This window comes from Anastrepha ludens, chromosome 2 (genome assembly GCF_028408465.1).
Source record: "Anastrepha ludens isolate Willacy chromosome 2, idAnaLude1.1, whole genome shotgun sequence".
Classification (NCBI taxonomy): Eukaryota; Metazoa; Arthropoda; class Insecta; order Diptera; family Tephritidae; genus Anastrepha; species Anastrepha ludens.
In genome coordinates this window covers 146,690,869-146,715,342 of record NC_071498.1, presented here as the reverse complement: position 1 = coordinate 146,715,342, position 24,474 = coordinate 146,690,869, and the positions used below count along the sequence as shown (strand labels likewise).

The following is a 24,474-nucleotide window of genomic DNA, read 5'->3' as shown; positions in this document are numbered from 1 at the left end:
GCAAATTGTATAAAATCCCTTGGGTTTAAATTATGTACAGTAGAATTCCGATTATCCGGATTCCAATTATCCGGACATTCGATTATCCGGATTTTTTTTCGTCAAAAAAAAAAATTTTTTTTTTTATAATTTTTTTTATGTTTTAACATTTTTTAAAGTTAAATTATTATGTAGTTTTAATTTTGTGATTGTAATATTTTTAATAAATTAAGTAATTTACCAAAAAACAAAAGGGCTTCGGAGATAAATTTTAATTGTCACTTGCACCAATGTTATAAAATAAATTACATATTTCTAAAAATATTTTTTCATTTAATAATAAATACATAATATTGATGAAAAGTAAACTTGAATTTCTAGACTATAATTTATTATTAATATTTTTTATGTTATCTAAATTTTGAATGTGTAGAATGTGTAGAAACTATAGCATTTGCAAGTGCGTTTTTCGTCGAGTTTAAGAACGTTATCCCGTCCTCTGTAGATTTCACTTGACCGAGACGCATGCGGATACCGCGTTCTTCGGCGTGTACAAACTTGTATACAAACAGCGGTTAAATTTTCGTCGCGTTTTCCAATCTTTATATATTTTTTATGTCTAAGTGATTTGTTTTAGTGTTTCGCGTACAGTTTTTGCGTAAAATGTCTTCTAAAAGAAAACGTGTTGTGCTTTCAATCACAGATAAAGTGAAAATAATTGAACAATTAAACAAAGGAGTGTCTAATAAATTTTTGGCTGAAACTTATAATGTAGGAACATCGACTATTTCGGATTTAAAGAACAGTTCTGCAATTTTAAAATTTGCTTCTAATTTGCAATTTGAGGATGGAAGTCCATCTAGAAAAAATATGAAAACTGCTGAAAATAAAGAACTTGAACAGGCAATGTTTAAATGGTTTTTACAGCAGCGTTCAATTGGAAATCCTCTTTCTGGACCTATTCTTTGTGAAAAAGCAAACATTTTTGCTGAGAAGATGGATAATTTGTCCGAATTTAAAGCGAGTGACGGTTGGCTGCGTAATTTTAAGGCTCGGCACGGCATTCGAGAGCTCGATTTGTGTGGAGAAAAGCTTTCTGCCGATAATACTGCAGCAGAAAAGTTTATTGAGGAATTTAAAACGAAAATTGAAAATTACGATCCTGAATTTGTTTTTAATGCGGATGAAACAGGCCTCAATTGGAAGGCACTACCTCGTAAAACTTTAGCTTCAAAGAGAGAAACAAGTGCTCCTGGTCACAAAGTTAGCAAAGATCGCGTGACAGTTCTTACTTGTGCCAATTCAACAGGCAATCATCGGCTTCCATTACTCTTAATTGGCAAATCCAAAAACCCAAGAGCTTTTAAAAACGTTAAAAAGCTTCCAGTTGTTTATAAAAACCAAAATAAAGCATGGATGACTTCTGCATTGTTTACGGAATGGTTTGATGACGTTTTTATTCCAGATGTTAAAACGTATCAAAAGAAAATAAATAAAAAGGGGAATGTATTGCTTTTGCTGGACAATGCACCTACTCATCCTTCAGAAAGTTTACTTGAGAGAGAAAATGGTCGTTTCAAAGCTCTTTTTCTGCCACCTAATGTGACCAGTTTGCTGCAACCTATGGATCAAGGCATCATTGAATGCATGAAACGACTTTACAAAAAACAACTGCTTCGTAAGCTACTGTTAGCCGATGAAAATGAAGAAGGTACTCTAATATATCATAAAAACATTAACATAAAAGATTGCTGCTACATGGTAGCTGATGCATGGACTTCCGTAAAGGCGATAACTTTGAAGAGGGCTTGGAATAAAATAAATGGAATTTCAACACAACAGCAAATACAGGAAGAAAAAGAAAATGCAGAATTGAAGAACAACGAGGAAAGTGATAAAGATACTGATTCAATGTCTACGGAAAACCTGCAGAATATGATTACAAAAGTTCCAGGCTGTTCCGAGTGCAATGTAGAGGATATCGAATATTGGTTACATTCTGATTCAATAGATCCTGGGTTCCAATTATTGAGTGACGATGAAATTATTCAGAGTACAAAAGAAGAATCATACCCAGTGGACACAGAAGATGACAATGATTCTACATTTGAATTAGAAGCTGGACCTTCTGCAAGTGAGGCGTTTGCTTGTTTTGAGACTGCCTTAAATTGGATGGAACGACAATCTGAATGCGACCATGTAGACCTTCTTGTCGTCAAGCGCTTGAAAGATCTAGCTGCTAAAAAGCGAGTTTCTTCATTAAAACAGCGTACATTGACAGAAATGTTTAAATAAAATTATTTTCTTTAATATCTAAAGTTAAATGAAGTAAAGTGAGTAAGTTCTTTTATTCTATTAAGTTATGATTAAGTAAAGCGAGTTTGTTCATTAATACACTTACATTGACAAAAATGTTAAAATAAAATTATTTTTTCAATTAAGTTACATATTTAATCTTACTTGCTTCATTGCTTAATAAGTAAAGTGATTTTAATGTTCTTATTAATGCTTTATTTCCCTATATATATAGCTTTTTTGGTCAAATCCGATTATCCGGATTTCCGATTATCCGGATCGAGTCTGGTCCCAATTGATCCGGATAATTGGAATTCTACTGTACTCGCTTATTACTTATCTATGCATATTAGGCTTACGGTGCTTCTGGAGCCGCCTGTAGAGCATGCGAAAGAGTCAGAAGTCACACGATGACAACAATATGTTAGTTGTGGAACGATAGTTGTTACATTTTTAGCGAAATATTCTTGACGAACCAATGCAGTTAGCTGGTGTGTTAAGGGTTTTTGTACCCCAAGATGATTTAACTTTTTTAGGCGCAAAATATCTTTGACTGCTCTAAATGCTATGTTTATAGTATCGGCGAGGTCTTTGACTGTCCATCGACGATTTTCTGCAGCAAAATATTCATTACGTAAACAAAATGTAAAGCAACATCTTTGACCGGAAAACTCTGGCACTATATAAAATAGCTTTTTTTTAACACAAAGCACGTCCGCAACTTTTAACGAATGCTAATATTGGCACAGATGTCAATGATGGTATTACAAAAACAAAAACAAACAACATTGACCGGATTGAATTTAAAAATTCACTCTACTTTGTGATACCATCCTCAATTGCAGAGCGCTGCAACAGGCTGAGGAATAAAATGGAACCTAATGCTGCCGAAGGCCGCCGTAGCCGAATGGGTTGGTGCGTGACTACCATTCGGAATTCACAGAGAGAACGTTGGTTCGAATCTCGGTGAAACACCAAAATTAATAAAAACATTTTTCTAATAGCGGTCGCCCCTCGGCAGGAAATGGCAAACCTCCGAGTATGTTTCTGCCATGAAAAAGCTTCCCATAAAAAAATATCTGCCGTTCGGAGTCGGCTTGAAACTGTAGGTCCCTACATTTGTGGAACAACATCAAGACGCACGCCACAAATGGGAGGAGGAGCTCGGCCAAACACCCAAAAAAGGTGTACGCGCCAATTATATAAATACATATATATATATACATACATATATATAATGCTGCCGAAGGAGTAAAGGGCGAATTCGAGGGGAAGACCCATTTCAAAACATTATGCTTTCGAAATGAAGGCTGTTGAAGTCTCTAAATAATTGCAAAAAAAAAAACAAATTGTTCACCTGAACACTGATAGCAATAAACTTCACTTGAGATATCATATTTCCTCTTTGAATTTTGCCAAAATGTGAATTGAAAGCATTCTTTCTTTGTTTTTTGAAAACGAAAATGTTGAGTATCATATAGGATGGGCCATGTAAAATTTGTTTTTTGAATCGGCTATAAAAAAAAACTAATCAATATTTTTTCAAACTTTTTTTTTATTTTGAAGATTGAACATTGTCATTTATGAATGAAAAATAATATCGTTCAAATGACTGCCACGACTGGCTTTACAGTAGGCCATTCGACCAACCCAATATTTAAGCACATTTTCGATTGTTTGGGCTCCAATTTCATGAATGGCAGCTTCGATTTCGTGTTTTAAAGCATCAATCGTCTCTGGATGGTTCGCATAGCATTTGTACTTAACGGCTCTCCACAAAAAATAGTCCAACGGGCTTGAATCATAGCTCCGAGGCGGCCAATTGATATCGGAATTCAAAAGTTCGAGTGTAACTTTGGCAGTGTGACAAGTTGCACCGACCTGGTGAAACCAAATGTCGTCCATGTCATCCTCTTCAATTTTTGGAAACGAAAACTCGTTGAGCATGTCACGGTAACGCTCGCCATTTATTGTAACCGCGGAAGAAGAAGAAGACTCACCACTTTGGAAATAAGTTTGCAATATTTCCCAATTTTGTTCAAGCGTATAGCGTCCCATTTCGTAAATGTCAAACCTTTAAGTAAATTATGAACACATTTGACATGTCATTTGTGTTACCATTCTCAAAAAATAGGTGGTTCAAAAAGCAAACGCCATATGGCCCACCCTGTATTAACGAACAAGCATCTACTTCGACTTTATCAAAATTAACAAAAAAGACGAACTTTAGCTGAATATATCTTAATTTTTATTCCTTCAGAAAAATTTCAAAACAGCCTTTGAGATTTAAATGATAGTGACATGATTTGTAGTGAGAATTAAAAAAAAGAATTTTCGTTAACTTTTTCTTTATCAAAATGTTATTGAAATATTTTTGAATATTTGTATAGAAGTCTATATTTTCTGTTGAGAAAAATTGCATTAAAGTATCTACCAGCTGCTCCGAGAGTGGCTAGTGAGCAAAAGTGAGCTGCAGGTCAGCTCTATACCAATAGAAAATACCGCAAGAAAGGTGAAAATGCCGATAAGCTACTGTGTTTATATTACAACACAAAATTATTTACTATGGATATTAAATAACTACTTCCCGTATACAAACAAAAATATTGTTTTTTTTTTAAATAATTGAAATTTATGTACCTTATTTTTATGTTTTAATAATAAATAAACTGATTTTGTTTGAAAGTCCGTACTTGTTTATTACTTGGAGCGTTGAAAATATTCGGTTTGGCTTCGGCCTCAAAAGTTGTTGTTCGGTCGTTCTCTACTTAAAGGCAACTGCAGCAAGCTTCTAATTGCGTATACGCAGGCCAGGACGAACTACCCGGGCAGGTGGAGAAAACTTCAAAGCCTGCTAGATCAATTTGAACCTTTAGTCTATTTTAAATAGCAAAGACTATTCTGAATTTTTTAAGATGTACGAATTTTAAAAATTGTGTTTAAATCATAACTAAACTGTTAATATTTTCTCGCTCTGAAAAAAATCTTCAGAGCTTCAAATCTTCTTATAAGTATATACAGTGTACGACAAAACTAAAGCACGAAGTCCCTCTTGAACTCTTTAAGTTAAAAAAAGATAACAAATGGTTATATCCTTCAATTGTTTTTTCTTAATCTGATAATAACAAATATATATGATACAAAAATACAATATTCCAGTTTCTTAACGGAAAAATAGTACTGTTATGTGCAAAAACAAAGCACGTGCAAAAACTTGTTGCGACAAAACTAAAGCACAACTCCCTAGCTGGCAGTTAGTTATTAATGAGAACCGTTAGGATTTAAAATATTATACGTCAAGCATAAGCAAAGCATTATCAGTGTTATTGCGTGGTTTTAGCGGCATTTACTACATTTTCGAGCTAAAGAAATAAAAAAAACGTTAAAAATGGCCCGAAACAAGTATAATTCGGTATTACGTGAAAAAATTATAGATGAATTTAATGGCGGTGAATCGGTTATCAATATTTCTCGAAAATTCAAGATTCATCACAGCGTAGTTTCCCGCACAATAAGTCGTTTTCGGTTATCCGGCTCCTTTGAAACCAAACATTCAGGTGGTAGGCCCCGAAAAACAACTACTCGTGAGGATAAATTAATTATCCGAAAGGTCCAGAAAGACCCCTTTATATCGGCGAGATCCCTGAGAAGTGAATTATCATTGCCCGTTAGCCTTAGAACCATTCAGCGAAGAACTGTCGAAGGCGGCTTCAAAACGTATAGAAGTGCTAAAAAACCTTTCATTTCATTAAAGAATCGGAGAGCACGACTCGAATTCGCGAAGGCGCATATTAATTGGACCATCAGCAAGTGGCGAACCGTCCTTTTCTCTGATGAATCCAAGTTCAACATCCAAAATTCTGATGGACTGAAGCTTGTACGCAGACCTAAAGGGCAACGTTTAAACCCATGTTACTGTAAAGGTACTGTAAAGCATGGTGGAGGCAGCGTAATGGTGTGGGGCTGTTTTTCCGGCAATGGAGTGGGTCCAATTCATAGAATAAATGGCATAATGGACAGATTTGTGTACAAAGACATTCTCCAGACCATTATGCTGCCCCACGCTGAGGAGGAAATGCCACTGAGTTGGATATACCAGCAGGACAATGATCCTAAGCATACCGCTAAATGTGTGAAAGAATGGTTTGTTGCCAATAAAATTAAGGTATTGCAGTGGCCTGCACAATCACCCGATCTCAACCCCATAGAGAATCTATGGGAGATTGTAGATCGGAAAATAGAACGCGAAAACTGCAAAAACAAGGACTCCCTGTTTGTTCAGGTAGAACGAGCTTGGGAAAGCATTTCCATAGATGTTTTAAATAATTTGATTGAGTCTATGCCAGGAAGATGTGCAGCGGTATTGAAAAACAAGGGCTTCGCTACGAAATATTAGAAGAACCAACTTTTCTTTACAAGTATATACCAATGTGCTTTAGTTTTGTCGCGGCATATTTAATACTACTTTTATGTTTGAATTAATATTTAAGTTTAGAATGAAGTTTATTGTATAATTTTTTTTTTTACACAATAACCAATGTGCCCTCTTCTAAATACAATAAAAAGATTTGCCATTACTATTTGTTGGAAAGTTTATTTTCTGATTGTGGTGGTATGGGAAGTTTCGTGCTTTAGTTTTGTCGTACACTGTATATAAATGTTCATCAGAAAAAAACATAACTCAAATTTTTCCAAGCCTTTCTAATTAGTTCTCAAAGGATATATGTATTGCTATAGGTAAATCATATATATATGCCTTAAATATACGTACAATTCGGGGTATCTACATATTAAATACTGGACTGACACTTTAAAATATAATATCTTATTGTGATTTCATATTTGCTTATTATCACCTTCAATATACACCCGTTCACTATACCAACGCCCCTCTTAATGAATACTATTCGGAAGCCGAACGGGTTGTTGCGTGCCTACCATTCGGTAGAGTACGCGTCGAAACCTGAGCGTATTTCTTTTGCTGCTCACCCAGAAGTAGATTCCTCCAAACGAACTACTTAAAGGCTTCAACAGCTGCTTCAGGCGTTAAAAAACGTTGACCTGGCATTTTATTTTTGAACCAGGGCTGTATTGTGTGAGCCGATATGTGAGAGTTCGCATTGCCAATCAAACCCCGCTGGATTACTTTTTATAGGGCTATGTTAAGTCATTGACTTATGGCGACAAACCAGTAACTCTTGAAGCATTGGCAGTCAATATTCAAGCCACTATTTACGCCATACGGCCAAATTTATTGTAAAAAGTGTTAAAAAAATTGGTCTGATCAAATGGTCCACGTAACTCGTAGTAGTTACGGACATATGCCGGATATCATATTCGAAAAATAAATGCCATGAAATTATCAGCCAGTTTATAATAAAAACGAATCATTCCAACAATATTTTTTATGTGGTTATACTAACATGCTTATTGAAGCGAGAGGTATAGCATTGGAAAGAGAGGGCTTCACGCTAAACAGTGAGCATCTCCTATAACTGCGTCTTTTCTTCTTCTTCTTGATTGACGCAATAATCTCTTACGCTTTTGGCCGAGTTTACAAAGCACTCCAGTCGTGAATTTCTCGGGCTAAACGGCGCCGTGAACCAAGTGAAGCCTTCACCTGAACTTTCCAACGTAGAAGAGGTCTTCCTCTTCCTCTGCTACCACTAGCTGGTACCATATCGAATACTTTCAGAGCCGGAGGGTTGGTAAGCATTCGGACCGCATGACCCAGCCAGCGTGGTCGCTGGATCTTTATTCGCTGCGCTATGTCTATGTCGTCGTAAAACTCATACAACTCATTGTTCTATCGCCTACGATACCCGTCGGCGCTAACGTGCAAAGGTTCAGAAATATCCCGCAGAATCTTTCTCTCAAACACCTCAAGGGACGCCTCGTCGGATATTATCATCGTTCAAGCTTCTGTGCCCTACGATAGGACGGACATGATGATAGCCTTATACAGTGTTAATTTTGTTCGTCGAGAGAGAACTTTACTACTCAATAGCCTCCTTAGTTCAAAGTAGCATTTGTTGGCAACAGAGAATTTCCGTTGAATTTCAAGGCTGGCATTATTATTGGTGTTAATGCTGGTTCCCAAATAAACTGCGTCAGTATTGGTATTTAATAGACACCTCGTATTTGAGTAATCACACTTGTTAATAGGTCATACCTGTAAGAGGCATCAAGTTTTTGTTTTAGGAATTTGAGGTTAGGTTTCACTTTCACAACTGTCACTCGTTCATAATTTTTCTCAAAGTCAAATCGAATGAGCAACCTCTTTATTTTTAAATACTATCTTTTTTGTTGTGCTGCTGTTTTATAAAGCATGGATGCAAATTAATTCATTTTAGTAACATAAGTAAATACAATGGACCGCAAGATCATTTCATTACGATAATATTAGACGTAGGTAATAAATAATTTATAATTCATGCATTCAAACAAATTTAAAAGAATGTTAAGAAATATATGATGATGAATACTGTAAACCCATTTGAGTGGTGCCTAGTTGACGCATCTATTGTGGTACTATTGGTCGACGGTTCATTTCTTTCGCCCGTTTCAAAATTTATCTCGCCTGAATTTTCATAACTATTCTGAGATTTGGCAATCATCAACATTTTCAAACGTTCCAAAGCACTCGATGATGCTGTCATCTCGGTATTATAGCTGCTGGTTAAAAATGGTGTGTAGTCGTCTGGAAGATCATCCGGCCGATAACCATAGATTAGCATCTGCACAAATAGGTTAGTAGTATTGCTGTCCGTAATTACAGCTTTGAGACTATTCGGGGAGAAGTGGGAATATTCCGCTACAGGTGGATTGTAGTCTTCTGATGCCGTGTCGACAGTGTGCTGCAAATAATTATGCTAATTATAGAAAAGTGTTTTTCGCATTTACATACATACAAATGTAAGTGCATCTGTACTTGTTTAATGCAAGGGAAACTTACATCGAATATTATAAATCTCACATAGGTTATGAAATTACTGTCAATATAGTAAAATATAACGGTATGATTTGACGGTTCCTCTGTAGAAGTCTGCGAATTCTGATAAGTTTGATATAGTAAATAATCATCTGTGAAGAGAGTCATGATTATATAAAAAGAATTCTTACTCGAAAGAGCTCAGTCTAATAAACTTTTACCTTTTTGATGCATTCCCTGTTCGATTACTTTGTCAGCTTCACCAAAGTCTTCAAAATATTCCACATCGTCATCCAACGCAGTTGTGCTTTCATCACTTCCATTTTTCACTTCCGCATCTTCGAATTCATTGCCTTCAATTTCGTACTCGAATTCACTGCTAGAGTCCGGCTCAAGTATGCCTTGAAATTGCTGATCTCTATTGAGAAAAATCGATGGATTTATATTGGGTAAAGGCTCTTTGAATCCGTAGATTGATATCTGCACTTCAAATAGTTCAAAGTCATCATTCGTATTTGTGGTGTTGTCATCATCAATCGCAATAATATTCCCTTTCACCAAGTCATTCTGATAACTGAAGTTCACCTCTGCTAGAACGTTCTGCATTTCAAAATTAACATAAAATATGAAGGAGATTAGAGAAATGTAATTAATTGTTTTAGTTTCGCAATTATTTTAAAACTAGCTCGCACTTATAGTGTGAAGATGTGCAATGCTTGGTGAGAAAATATTTCCGGTTAAAACTACAGCTAAAGCGTGGCTCTACAAAATACAAACACTGTATGGAACCACAAACTTTATCACCCCTGTGTATACTCTAATTCTGCCCCTAATTTTCCTCAACTAATTTACATTTCTTTTTCCATTGTTTTCTTCAACTGTTACGTATTTGTTATGTGAATAGTGGAAATTTTATCGATTCATGGAAACTTTGCTGGATTGAACCAGTCTATAAATCAAGTGATCAAATTGACGTCTGGAACTATAGGCCTATTGTCAAGCAGAGCACTATTGTAAAGTTATTCAATCAAACAATACAAATAAAGTTATTTAATCATTTTAATCAGGTTACATCATAGCATGGATTTTTCCCTGGCAGGTCTAATTGTTCTAATCTTGTTTTAGCTACAAAATTACAACAATTAGACGTAATTTATACAGACTTTTCGAAAGCCTTTGACAAAGTGGACCACTCAATACTTTTGTATAAGCTGGAAGACAATGGGATTGGAGGAAACCTCTTGAGGTTCTTCGCCAGTTTCTTAAAAGGTAGGAGACTATTAGTGAAAATTGGACCCATACCCAATACATGGTCTGGTATACCGCAAGGAACTGATAGCGACCCCTTGCTGTTTACTATTTTTCTAAATGATTTACATAATGACTCATCAAACCATTTATTTCTAAATGTCAAGAAATGTTTTATTTTTTTAAATAACTGTATCTTAAGTAGAAAGTGGGAAATGAAAGAGCTTGGTATTATTTTTTATACAAAACTTTCATTCACTAAACATATTGATTATGTGATATCTAAAGCATTTGCAATGCTTGGTTTCATCAGATGAAATTCCACTGATTTTAAAGACCCTCAAACGTTGAAATCTCCTATGTTGCCTTAGTACGATCTCTTATAGAGTACTGTTCATTAATATATAACCCACACATACTATGAGGTTCATTCGAGGAAAATCGAAAATGTACAAAAGATTTTCATAAAAGTAGACTTGTTTAAAATGGGCTGGCAAGATTATTCTGCCCCTTCGCCTAGTAGAATTGTCTGAAATTCAGAGCAATTTCAGAGCTGGGTAAATGCAGTTGCATTACAATTACTACAGGAATGTACAATTACAATTACATTCCTGTAGTAATTTTAATTGGTAATCAATTCCTTCAGTTCACAGCAAAGAAAGTGATTACTTTTTCAATTACTTAGAAGTAATCTCAAAAGTATTTTGTTTCCAATTCTAGTACAAGGAATTGTAAGGAAAGGAAAGGTATTGTTTTTGGAAACTACCCAAAAAGCAGCCATTCCTAACGCAAATTAGCTTAGAAACTCAGACTTTATATTAGTTTGGGGAAAAATAAATCCATTATTTCACCGTAAGATTTTTGCACAAATGGTTTAAAACAGTTTTATGGTCGACCTTAAGCTCCTGGACTTGTGGAGTAGGCGTTAAGTGGAGAGAATGCACAGGACCGTGTCCGAAAAAACTCTCAAAAATCAGGGAGATACTTGAAACTTGCATTATTCTTACCAAAATTTAATGAGATATAAAATTGTATACTTGAAATTTTTTTAGAAATTCTGAAAGTTTGAAATTTGTATGCAAATTTGCCAAATTCTTAAAAATTTTGCAAATTTGTTTTATATGGGTTTTGTCGTAGTATGGACTGTGTTTTCATAAAACAATAATTGAAATTAAAAGTAAATAATAAATGGTCTAAACTAGTCAATATGTGCTGTACACTTTATTTTGGCGTTGACTGTATGCCTATATCTATCTCGATTCCTTTATGCTTTTACACACAACCGTTATGTGAGAAAAATTATAATACCCTTGTACTCAAGTGCACGGGTATAAAAATAAACTATATCTGTTTGTATGCCCTCGAGCAGAACCAATAGGTGGCGCTTAGTCGAGTATTTCAAAATTCGATTTACCGTTCAATTCGATTCATATTCAGAATATACAGAATACCATATACTTATATATGTATGTACTTATAGCAGCGTTTTCTCCACATTCGGGACATTCCTACAAACCGGGCAATTTCTCTTTCTTTCCTCTAGAATTCGGACAAATTGAGTAATGCATATTTTCGTTCTGTTTTGCATGTTTTTGCTAAATAGCGGTATTTGATCAGTAAATTTTCAGTTTATGCTCATATTCATTTGTAGTAAAATTTTATTATTGTGCTAGTTGCACAACAGGCGGACGTGAAATTAGAATTGACGTATAATTATAGCAAAATATGGGTAATAAAGTGGTATACACATGCATTTAATAAAAACAAAAACCCGAAAATTAATGAGTTTTGCGTTTTGTGTCATATTTTATTTCTAATTTACAATTTTTTTGTCTTTGTTCACTCCTCTCGGGTGCATAGGGCCTCGATAAAACTTGTCTTGCGTTGGTTTCGTTAATCTATTTGATTTCTGAAAATGTAGGTAATTCGCCTGCCGCTGCTACAAAACTTTATAAAAGCTAAATTTCTTCTATTTATATTTTATAAAATAAAATTCCCAAAATTATGTTCTAATGTTCATATTTGTCATCCATCACCTATAATCTGGATATTCCAGTAATCGGCACGGCCTCGGACCCTAGTTTTGCGAGAATAAATTTTTGACACTACAGGTGGCGCCGAAGTCTGGTTACTTTTAAAAATTGTATTTGTGGTTAGATTTGATTAACATTTCTATATTAAATATATATTGAAAATATCAATAAAATGCTCTGCAATTAGTCATTGCGTTAGTTTCGCGAAAAAGAAATTCATTATTTTCTTGATAGATGGTGATATCTCGTAAGTCAAGGTGACATTTCACACTAAAACAATTCTTTGCTGTTTTTTTGTTTGTTCCATTCAGTTAAAGAAAATGTCAGTAATGTCGATAAAATCACAGAAATAATCGAAGTTGACCGGCATGATAGTAGTCGTAGCATCGCCCACGAGCCAAAGATCGACAGATAAAACAGTTTTAAATAAATTGGGCAAAAATTGTACACAAAAATTATCGACTTCTTTTACCCAAAACTACTATGTATATAGCCTTGTGTTCAGAATGACGCGATAAGGCGATTTAGTCAAGTCTGTCCGTTCGTCTCTACGTCCCCAATGAAGCTTAGTCAACATATTATATTAATCTTTGCCCAAGATAGGTTGGTACTGAAAAAGCGCATTAATTTTCAAAAAAGCCAAAAACAAGATATCGCTGTTATAAATGAAGAAAATTTACCCGAGTTTAGTACAAATAATGAATTAATAAAAATGAAAACGAATCTCGGTAACGACCTAGTAAAACTCGCCCAAACTTAGTATTCCTCCCATTGTTCCTCACCACATTTAAATCCGACGTAAATATTATTTAGATCGGGTAAAAGCATCGCCCACTTTTTTATATGTCAAGACTAAATTTTCCTCCGTACCTTGCAAGTTATAACTCTAAATTTGTATCAGTCTGTTTGATTCCAAAAATAACCAGCCGAAGTTGAAATTTACTAAAATGTATGAATTTTCTCTGCCTCACTTATTTATATGTCAGATTATTACCGTTATTATAAACGTTAATATGAGTCTAATATGTATGAAAAGAAAAAAAGTGATCAACAGATTTGCGAACTAGGGTTAATATTTGGCAGTTAACATTTAAGTGATTTTCAACTGCTTGTTTTGTCGATAACGATTTTGACATTGAGCGTTTTGCATTTAAATAAAAACTCCTTTGCCGATGCGATTGTGAACCTACCAACCTAACTCTGAATGCAATTATTAAAAAACATGCAAACGTAATTTACAAGGCTAACGAACTTGATTTGTTTTCTTCATCCTCACACAAATGGCATTAAATGAATAACAATTTCCTCAAATTGCAGATGCATACATATAAAAATGAAAATATTCAATTTGGCGCGACAAATATTGCGACGGGCACATGAAGTTCAACGCCATTGCTTGTGAATCCAAATTTTGGGAACGTTTTATAGCTTTTGTAAATATGTAGAACGTGCCTATTCTGCAACCAACCTCAATTCTCATACATAATATACACCTATAAATGTGTGTTTGTATGCACATATGTATGCATGTGTGTACGTAGGCCGGTCAATACCACTAATAGTATTCTTCCCCAGTACCGTCTTTAATTGCCAAGATTTTGCAATTAGACAGAAAATAAAATACACAATATACATTTATAGTTTTTATAAACACACTCATATTTGTATAGTTTCAAAAATAAGATTCTATACACAAAAACAAAAGTGTGTGCAGTTGTATATTTAGAAGTGATGTGTAGTGACCAAAATATTTGCGTCCTTACTTGTTCCGAAGTGATTTCAATGTAAGTTATTGGCTCTGGAATAGCATAGTTGAAGCCAACTACTGGACCCTTATCCACTCCGACTACGCGTGCTTGAAGAACATCTTTTACTATTAACTCGTCATGAATAATGCGTCTACCGATGCCGAAAAAAGATTTACACTCAACCAAATTCAGAAAAGAAGCGGCAAATATCAACACAAATTGCCATATTGCCAATTTTGTTAGACGCATCTCGATTTTGTGAACGCTATGACACAGTTTTTAAATTTCTAAATGAATATGTCGTATATTCTGCAATACTTTAGGTACTTTCGTTAGTACGAAAACATTTGAAATATTAAAAACAAAAACAAAAACACGCCACCGACTAACGTCACGACCGATCACTTCTTGTTGCTTCGGCGTCCTCTTAATAACTGCAATATTTTCTTTCTTTAGAACCGAAATGTTTTCGAAATTTCGAAAATAAATTCAAAATTTCACTGGAGAGAACCAAGCTACAAATACACACATATGTATGTGCACTTAAATATATGCGAAGAAATTGTGAGTAAGTGCAACCAAATATAAGAGTAGAGTCAATAAAATTTTATGCGAATAAAACATAGAATTCCCTATTTAAGAGAGTGAACTATTTGTTATTTTTATGTTAAGCTAAAATGCCGATCCGGCAATTAAAAAACACAAGTCGTGTTAAAAACGTTTACATTCAATGTAGTATTTTTCTCTATAGCATAATAGAATAGCTCTATCGATCGTTTAAGTATACATAAGCACTCTTCTAATGCACTGCCTGGGCGCACACCTGTTATCCACTGCTCTCTAGGAGGTTCTCTGTCTTTTCTTCAAGTGCATAACAAGTTTATAAATAACGTGAGAGTCTTTTCCTTCATAAGAGGGTGCAAAAACAAAAAAGCAAATGCCAGTGAGTGAAACGAATGCATTACAAAACAAAAAAAGTATAGACATTGCTCATACGACATGGTGAACGGGGGGACTTTCTTAAGTATTAAATACAATACAAGCATTTACATATGTTTTATGCATGTTTTTGTATATTGCCCATACGAGGTGTGTTCAAAAAGTATCCCGATTTTTGTGTTTTTCCAAAAATTATTTATTTATTCATTAATATCTATTCTGTCCCCTTCAAAGTAATCCCCATGAGATATTATGCACTTGTGCCAACGTTTTTCCAATCTTCGAAGCACTTCAAAAAATCATTTTTTTTTTATTTTGTTCAGCTCCTCCTTCGATGCCGTCTTTATCTCGTCAATTGTAGTGTAGCGTAGTACTTTCATGTGCCTCTTCAGTTTCGGGAACAAGAAAAAGTCACAGGGGCCAGATCTGGGGAATACGGTGGCTGTGACATCGTTAGTGTGTTGTTTTTGGTCAAAAAGTCGCGCACAAGCAACGATGTGTGAGCAGGGGCGTTATCGTGATGCAAGATCCAATTTTTGTTCTTCCACAAATCCGGGCGTTTCTGGCGGATGGCCTCGCACAAATTGTGCACAACTTGCAGGTAATAGTCCTTATTGACCGTTTTACCCTGTCGGAAGAACTCATGATGCACAACGCCCCTGCAATCGAAGAAAACGGTAAGCAAAACTTTTACATTCGACGAACTTGGCGCGCTTTTTTCGGTCTTGGTTCGTGCGGCAGTTTCCATTGAGATGATTGAGCTTTGGTTTCCACGTCATAACCATAAAGCCAGTTACGACCCTCTAGAGCAAATTTGGGTCGCCGCGAACAGAGTCCAACATCGCATTAGCAACGTTCATGCTTTTGGTCGAAATTGAGCAGTTTTGGTACGAATTTTGGGGCGACCCGTCTCATGCCCAATCATTGAAAAAAATCGAATGGCACGACCCAATCAATATGTCTAGGTCCTCAGTAACTTCTCTAACAGTAATTCGACTATTGGCCAATACCATTTTCTTCGCTTCATCAATTTTTTCGTCTGTTGTTCGGGCGTTTGTGCTCGGCACGTTTTTCGTCGTTCACATCTTCTCGGCCTTCTGAGAACATTTTGTACCACCGATAAACGTTGCTTTGGTCCAAAGTAGCTTCTCCGTACGACACAGTCAACATTCGGAATGCATCCGCGCACTTAACGTCGTTATTTACATAAAATTTGATACAGGTTCTTTGATCCATCTTTTTGAATAGGTAAAAATCGAAGACGAGCCGAAACACGTGCAAGCAAAGCAGCTGTCAATAGTTAACTGAGCATTCAAAATGGCCGAACTCGTCGGAATGAGTGAGAGACATCAGTACCAACATATCGCCACAAAAAAATCGAAATTCGAATATACATAACCTGCGAAAATTCATAATGCGCGATACTTTTTGAACACACCTCGTATGCATGTATAGGCTTTGAGCATTTGACCTATGGATAGGCGTTTCTTAAAAGACGTAACACAGCCAGAGTTTAGAATTCGAAATTTAATTAGCAAAATAAATGTAATACAAATCCAAAGAAATATCGATCGAAAACTATTTTTTGACGCTTTCGATATGAACACAATTTTTAAATGTAATGTTTGCTTCAATTAGTTTAGCATATTATTTTATATAGCTCTTTTCACTTACAACGAATCGGCTTATATAAGTACTTTAACACAACATGCAGGGTGATCCAAATATATATTTTTTTAATACAACTAAAAATTCGACAAGCAAACCATTCCAATGGTTGCATTGGCTGGCTTCTATCTCCGTACAACATCGTTCTTACCGAGTACAGCTCAAACAAATTTTCATGACGTCAAATCGAAGTTGACAGCACCAAGGACCAAAAATATCATAACAGTTAGCGTTGGCGGAATTCTGAAGTTTAACGAAAACGTTATTAGATGATAAATATTTGTTCCGTTGCCAATAAGATTTATTTCCCAACATTTATTTTTTACATTTCCAGTCTATATCTACTCGTACATATACTTATACATACATATCTCCAAATACAGTATATGAAGACAGTTTTCGCACCGTTCATTCGAAATAAATTAGACAAGCCAGGCGAACTCCATGATATTGTTACTCAATGGTTGAACTGAGAGAAGATTAAATAAAGCCGAGTGGGGGGCTAAAATATGCAGAATTAAGTTAAATGTAATTGATAAATATTTGTGTTATTTGATATTGATATTGGGGAGCTTTTTCATGGCAGAAAAGAAATAAACACGGAGGTTTGCCATTGCCTGCCAGGGGGCGACCGCTATTAGAAAAAACGTTTTTTTTTATTTTGGTGTTTCACCGAGGTTCGAACGTTCGTTATCTCTGAATTCCGAATGGTAGTCACGCATCAACCCATTCGGCTACAGCGTCCGCTGGCATTCAATAATTTTAAGGGAAAAATTAAATCATTTAAATGCCCACCATGAACACATCCATAAGTAAAATCCGCCAAACAGTCTATCCATAGAAGCCTAATTGTTAAGAACGTGCACTTTTTTTGCAAGAATGCAATATTACCCGGTTTGGCTATCCGCTATAGTGAAAAATTGTAAAGTAACTTCGGCTGCCACTTCACCAGAGACTCGGCAGCAGAATTCTGCCCGCTTATTTCGCACGTATTCACATACGCATACAATCAGTTGTTGTTCATACAATTGTTAAGGACATCGAGGTGTCCCTCCACCAGAAGGAGTTCACTGTAGGTGCCTTCCTCGACATTGAGGGGGCTTTTAATAATGTCCTCCCGGAGGCAATCACCAGATCGCTAGGTAAACTAGGAGACGGAACCGAACTTATAAGGCTTATCCACACGATGCTTAGCGATCGACCTGTCGTGGCAGAATGGGGTGACACCTCTCTCCGCCGGCAAGTGAGCAGAGGTACTCCGCAAGGCGGTGTTCTCTCGCCCCTACTCTGGATTGCCGTACTTAACGGTCTGCTGGAGGAGCTGGAGGGGAGGGGCTGTAAGGTGATTGCCTACGCGGATGACGTGGCACTTATTGTCAGAGGCAAGTTTCTAGATACTCTGATGGAACTGATGCAGGGTTATCTGAATCTAGTTATAAATTGGACCGCAAATTGCGGCCTATCGATAAATCCTCTGAAGACGGAGCTCGTCTTATTTACGAGAAAATACAAAATACCAAGAGTGTTTCTCCCCTCAATATCGGGCGCTCCGTTGGTACTCTCTGACAAGGTACCTGGGACTCATCCTTGACAGAGGTCTTACGTGGAAGCCAAACATTGAGGAGAGAATCAGAAAGACAACAGTCGCCTTGTATGGTTGCAGAGGCGCTATCGGCAAAAGATGGGGCCTCTCGCCTAAAGTCACTTTTTGACTTTATAACACGACTATGAAACCAATCTTGCTATACGGAGTCCTTGTCTGGTGGAACTCGCTAGAAAGGATGGTATCAGTTAAGAAGCTGGAGAGGGTACAAAGGTCTGCCCTCATTGGAATCAGTGGGGCGCTCCGTACCACTCCTACTCTAGCGCTTAACGCTATGCTGAATGTGGCGCCCGTGCACTACCGCTGCACGCGCCGCAATCAGATTAAGGTGTTCGGGCCATAGGCTAGACTTAAGTTACGGACACTCTAGCATTCTTAAAAACTTTGAGTTCATCCGTATGGTGTTGGACCACTGTACACCCACGCTGGGTCCGAGCGGAACTTTTTTCTACTCCCATTCCCTCAAGGGATGAGTGGGCGGGGTGCAACATTTGCCGGCAGGGCATGGCAAACATGTTCACGGATGGCTCGAAGTTGGACGGAAGGGTTGGTGGGGGAGTATTCTGTAAGGAGCCTCCCATCAAACTTAAATTTAAGCTCCCTGACCACTGTAGTGTTTTCCAAGCGGAGGTATTCGCAATTAAGGAAGCGGTGGACTGGTTGCTTAGTTCGGTAATCACCGTTAAGGAAGTAAATATTTACTCCGATAGCAAATCGGCAATTAGGGTCTTGGGCTCGCTGTTTGTGCGTTCGAGATTGGTCGGGGAATGTCTGGCTTCTCTCTCGATTGCATCCGAATACTTCATCATCAGGCTCATTTGGGTTCCCGGGCACAGCGGCATAGAGGGAAACTGCAGGGCTGATGAGCTGGCTAGACAGGGAACTTTGGAGACGGTTTCGTCGCGAAATGAGAGAATTGGAGTTCCTCTGAGAACCTGTGGTCTGCTCCTGGAAAGATGGACCTCGAGTCAACTCAGCGAGCGCTGGGCTAGTGCGCAAACGTGCAAGGTCGCGAGATCCTTCTGGCCACGGGTAGATCGGGGACGCTCAAGGGAACTCCTAAGACTAACAAAACCATAACTCTCGAATTTGGTGGGTATCCTTACCGGACATTGTCCGTTAGGTGTTCACGCCGTGAGACTTGGGATTGCCTCAAGTCCGTTCTGCAGAAACTGTCTGGAGGACGAGGTGGAATCATCTCAACACCTTCTTCTCAGCTGCCCTGCTCTCGTCTGGCAAAGACTTAGACATCTGGGCTCTCACTGCGGATATAGCCGGTGTAAATATCATAAATTTGGTGAAGTTCATCAGTAGCTTGTTACGGCTAACTACGAATGCAAATCAGCCCCCGTCGGCGTCGTCGTAAAATGTATGGTCATCATCGTCTCTAATCCCAAGGCTCCTTCTTCCTTCCCATCTCCTTTCTCCTCTCCCATGTATGGCCCCACAACGGACGAATTTCTTAATATTTGTCCAAGTGAGCCCTTAGCTAGGGCAGCCATTTAACCTAACCTAACCTAACCTGTTCAGACGGCACGGAAGTAACTTGAACGTAGACTGTGTTAATTTTTTTCATATATCACCAACACAATCTCATCAACAACACAATCAAATCGCTGAGAGCCGGTTAACGGTCTGCTCACACGATCTGATCACACCTCTTAAAATCTTGGGCCAGTTAGTCTTTCTTCTATGCTCGACAGAACCAGTTTCTTGAAATTGAAATTTCACTGACATTTTTAACAAACTTTGAATTGCCGACTCATTCGTATTATTTCCACCAAAATAAAATAACAAATTTTGAGATATGTCTTCAAAAAAAATCGACCACTTTCATAATAAGTTTCACTTGACAAATGTCAAAGATTCCATAAAAAGGCACCGTCAGAAATTATTCACTACTAGGCGTCACTTTTGAGAGATCCTTTGTAACAATTATCCAGCAACAAAAACAAAGACCTTGGGATATAATTCGTATTCGTAAAACAAAAAATACTTCTCATCTAATAACTGTTATGCAGGAATGTTTTTGCGTTAAAACTTATAACTGTTATGACCCTAGATAGCGCAATAATCGAAGCTGATAATAGATTTGAGAGATAAAAGCTATCACCTAACTATTTCATTATTAATTTGTACTAAACATAAATAATTGGCATACGAAAAATTTTATATATTTACCAAATACCCGATATCCCTGGTAACTAGAGCTTTACATTGGATTAATCTATAATTTTAATTATATTTTATTAAATAATAATAATAATAAATAGCTTACCCCATTCGGACTATTTATTAATATAATATTTACTTGTTGTATTCTGAAACAGGAGGAAGGTTGGAAATTAAACCGAACAAATTATTACCAAGAGGGATGGCTGGCTACAGGAAATATACGTGGCATTGTTGGTGTAACGTTTACAACTTCGCACTGCCGCAGAAATATGGATTTTCCATCGCGCACCAACTATAACCTGCGTGGACATCGTTCTGAAGTAAGTTAATTTAGCAATACTAGTATCGCCCAATGGTCGATATACAGTCTGTGTCAGAAAAAAAGAACCGGTTTTTTCTTGTAACTTCAATATCAAAATCAAAAAAGTTTGTTGTGATGTAGAATCAGCGGTATAAGGTGTGCAAAAATGTTGATGACTTTGCCAAGCGCGAGTGCTGGAAGCGAGTGACGACAAAAAAAGGAGAATAAAGTGATCGTCCAACTTTTTAAGCGGAACCCTTATTTGCGATTACGCCAAGCACGCACAATTCTTACTAAAAAGGGAATAGATGTGAGTATCAACATCATCGAGCGTCAACTGAAGGAGGAGAACATATCCTAACGTCCCACATCATGAAAACCACTGCCCTCACAAAAACACATTGAGAAACAACAAAACAAGAAAGTGGCGTCGTGTATTGGACTGGCCTTCCCAGTCCCCAGACGCCAACCCCATTGAAAATGTGTGGGGAACTATGAAAATGCATCTTGCCCGAAGGCCAGTAGATGATTTAAAGCAAATCGTGCGTCGAGTTCGCAAAATCTACTCCTCTTTGTCGACGAGCTACGCGGAAAAGCCGATGAAAAGCATGAAGAAGATGCCAGGCTATACTCGACAAAGATGGAGACTACTCGGCTTATTGAATAATTGCGCCTGGTAGTTTTGTACATCCCTTTTATGTAAAAAAAATTTTAAATATATATCTTTTACACTTCATGAATAATCGCGATTCCTTTTTTCTGACACAGACTGTATATTAGTTTAGCAAAAAGGAAATCCATTATTTTTGCGCAAATGGTTTAAAACTGTTTTATGGTCGATCTTTAGCTCCTACGAGTAGGCAGAATTAGCATTAATATTCATTTTTCTATTTTTCCAGGTTATCTTGGTGAAATGGAATGAACCATACCAGAAGCTGGCATCATGTGATAGCTCCGGTATTATATTTGTATGGATAAAGTTTGAAGGCCGTTGGTCTATTGAATTGATTAATGATCGTAACATCCCAGTTACGTATTTCTCTTGGTCACACGATGGACGAATGGCACTCATTTGTTATCAGGATGGTTTCGTGCTTGTTGGCTCTGTGGCCGGTCAGCGATACTGGTCATCGATGCTGAATCTGGAGTCGACCATTACTTGTGGCATTTGGACGCCAGACGATCAACAAGTATACTTTGGTACCACACAAGGCCAGGTGATCGTGATGGATGTGCATGGTGCGATGGTATCGCAGGTGCAGCTTTGTAACGATGTTGGCATAACATCAATGGCATGGTCATGCGAAAAGTTCAAAATGGAAGAGGGTGAAGAATCCGAGCCAGGTGTTACCAATGCCTGTATGTTATGAATAATATTGGATGTGCGTGGAAAGTATTTAAGTACAAAAAAAAAATTTTTCTCTCTACTTATTTCAGCTAAACGTTCTTTTGTATTGGCTGTTAGCTTTCAAAATGGGTTTATATACTTGCTAAAGTCATTCGATGACGTATCGCCTGCACATATCAACACTGGTCTAAATGGCAATCTTGGTCTACTTATGGAATGGAGTAATTCGCGTGAACTGCTCGCTGTTGCCGGCACTTTGGAGACTTCACTAAATATGATCGATCAACAGGGCGCACCGCTTTATGAAAATATGTTAAAATTTTACACCGAATCAGGCAATATGTTGTACCAGACATGCCTACCAAATACCTCTTCACCCGTATCTGCTCTCACGTGGGGACACAACGACAAACGTCTATTCATTGCGACTGGCACCCAAGTGCATATTGCCTGGGTGTCGAGACGTATAGCATCGCTACAGCTTTTATGTCGTCTACAAATACAAGCGAGCATTGGTTCGGAACGCACATTGCCACTGTTACCTTTGCCGTCACGAATTAGGAGTCTGATTGGCAATCTTTTTGCTCAAACAATAAGAGTAAGTCGGATATTCGACCAGTTTTGTAGACAATGCACTTCAATTTGTTTTTCTTTTTCCATACAGTGTTGTGTACCTGATTTAAAATCTTTACGTGAGTTCGTTTCCCGACCACCAATGTGTTCGTCACGTTTCCACTGCACCATGATAAGGCACGACGATGACACGAACCAAACTACGGGCACTTGCTATACACTCTATTTGGAGTACTTGGGTGGTCTCGTACCGCTTCTCAAGGGTAAACGTACCTCGAAGATACGTCCAGAATTTGTTATATTCGATCCACAAGCGAATGGTGTGTAATACACAATTCAAATCAAAAAAAGGTCTAAACTAAGCTATTAAATGTTTTTTTTTTTTTTTAATTTAATTTTGTAAAATAGATTCTCCGGTATTTTTGCAATACTCGCCGGAATGGAAAAGTTCATCGGGATCTAGCCAATCTACCACCACCGGACAAAGTGGAAGAACCGATTCTTCCGATAGTGAGTTTGAGGAACGGTATCGCAGCTCACCGCGCGCACCACGCCAACGAAAGACGCGCCAAAAAAAGAGCCAACATGGCAATGGTGATAAGAATTCAATGAATACCACTATTGAACCCGATAGCTTGGATGAGCTCGCCTATGTTGATACACTTCCTGAAGTATGCTATAGTTTCAAGCTTAATTACTATTTTTAGTATGTAGATTGCTTCCCTGAAATAATTGTGAAAAGCAAGCTATTGTAAAATACCTAAAATATGTGACGTATTAGTGGAGTATATGAGGGTACGCTCGGCAATAATTCAAAAAGTTCTAAAGTGTAGGATTGCTACTTAAACAGGCTCAAGAAGGCAAACTGCTTAACACCGAAACGTAAGGTTTAGTCATGGACAAAGTGGCCAAAAACGGAACTTAACGAACTTGGTTTTCATAATATTTTTTTTCCTTGTTCACTCCTCTCGGGAGCATAGGGTCTCGACACGACTCAGTCTTGCTTTGGTTTCGTTAATCTGTTTTTGATTTCTGGCAGGCTAGATGATTAGCCTGCCGCTACCAGTCCTAAGTAGTGGGAATGCCCACCTATCGTTGCTTAGGAACAACGCCTTCTTACTGCTTGGAGCGCCATCTGTGTTTCACATTTTTCTGGCAGATGGATCGCACGGATGATTGAGGACATGGAAAGTAGGTAAATTTGGAAAATTTGCGAGGACCGTGCTTTACGTGGGATTCGAACCCACAACCTCTGAGATGGCAGGCTTGTGCACTTACGCTAGACTACCGAGACCGTCGTAATATTAGTTTGGCGAAAGAAATTTTTGCCCAACTAGTTTAAAACTGTTTTATGGTCGATCTTTAGCTTCTGGGCAATGCTACGACTACTAACTGTAACGTGTAACTTTGATTATTTCTGTGATTTTATCGATATTTTAGGCATTGTTTACATTTTCTTTAACATCAAAAAGGCCTGAACGGATCGATAAAGCCAAAATGCACGTCATCAGCTTTTACAGTATCGGCACCATAAACACCATTCACAATTTCAGTGGCCTGTAAAATGTACCGAATTTTCTCTTCTCTTTCCGTTGTTACTCGTAATACCCTGTAACTCACAACTGAACGGAAC

The 24,474-nt window shown here is 37.4% G+C and overlaps 3 protein-coding genes across 7 annotated transcripts in view; 2 read left to right on the top strand and 1 right to left on the bottom strand.

The window, feature by feature from the left end:
- Positions 1-24,474, top strand: part of LOC128855521 (tubby-related protein 4) — a 56,650-nt gene that overhangs the window by 10,635 nt on the left and 21,541 nt on the right. For both annotated transcript variants that reach the window (XM_054090486.1, XM_054090485.1), the window contains exons 3-7: positions 20,775-20,939; positions 21,820-22,279; positions 22,358-22,866; positions 22,933-23,161; positions 23,250-23,512. In XM_054090486.1, the coding sequence (XP_053946461.1) occupies positions 20,775-20,939; positions 21,820-22,279; positions 22,358-22,866; positions 22,933-23,161; positions 23,250-23,512 (1,626 nt within the window). The remainder of the gene's footprint in view (positions 1-20,774; positions 20,940-21,819; positions 22,280-22,357; positions 22,867-22,932; positions 23,162-23,249; positions 23,513-24,474) is intronic.
- Positions 788-2,302, top strand: LOC128855525 (jerky protein homolog-like). Its single transcript, XM_054090489.1, has one exon. The coding sequence runs from the start codon at positions 850-852 to the stop codon at positions 2,272-2,274; it is 1,425 nt and encodes a 474-aa protein (XP_053946464.1). The 5' UTR covers positions 788-849; the 3' UTR covers positions 2,275-2,302.
- Positions 8,539-24,474, bottom strand: part of LOC128855527 (uncharacterized) — a 66,780-nt gene continuing 50,844 nt past the window's right edge. For 3 of the 4 annotated variants that reach the window (XM_054090497.1, XM_054090495.1, XM_054090496.1), the window contains exons 2-4: positions 9,427-9,805; positions 9,230-9,357; positions 8,539-9,131 (exon numbers count right to left, since the gene is read on the bottom strand). In XM_054090497.1, coding sequence (XP_053946472.1) covers positions 8,724-9,131; positions 9,230-9,357; positions 9,427-9,805 — 915 coding nt within the window. In that variant the 3' untranslated portion in view covers positions 8,539-8,723. Of the gene's footprint in view, positions 9,132-9,229; positions 9,358-9,426; positions 9,806-14,249; positions 14,680-24,474 lie in introns of those variants that run through there. The other variant, XM_054090494.1, reaches the window with a different exon arrangement.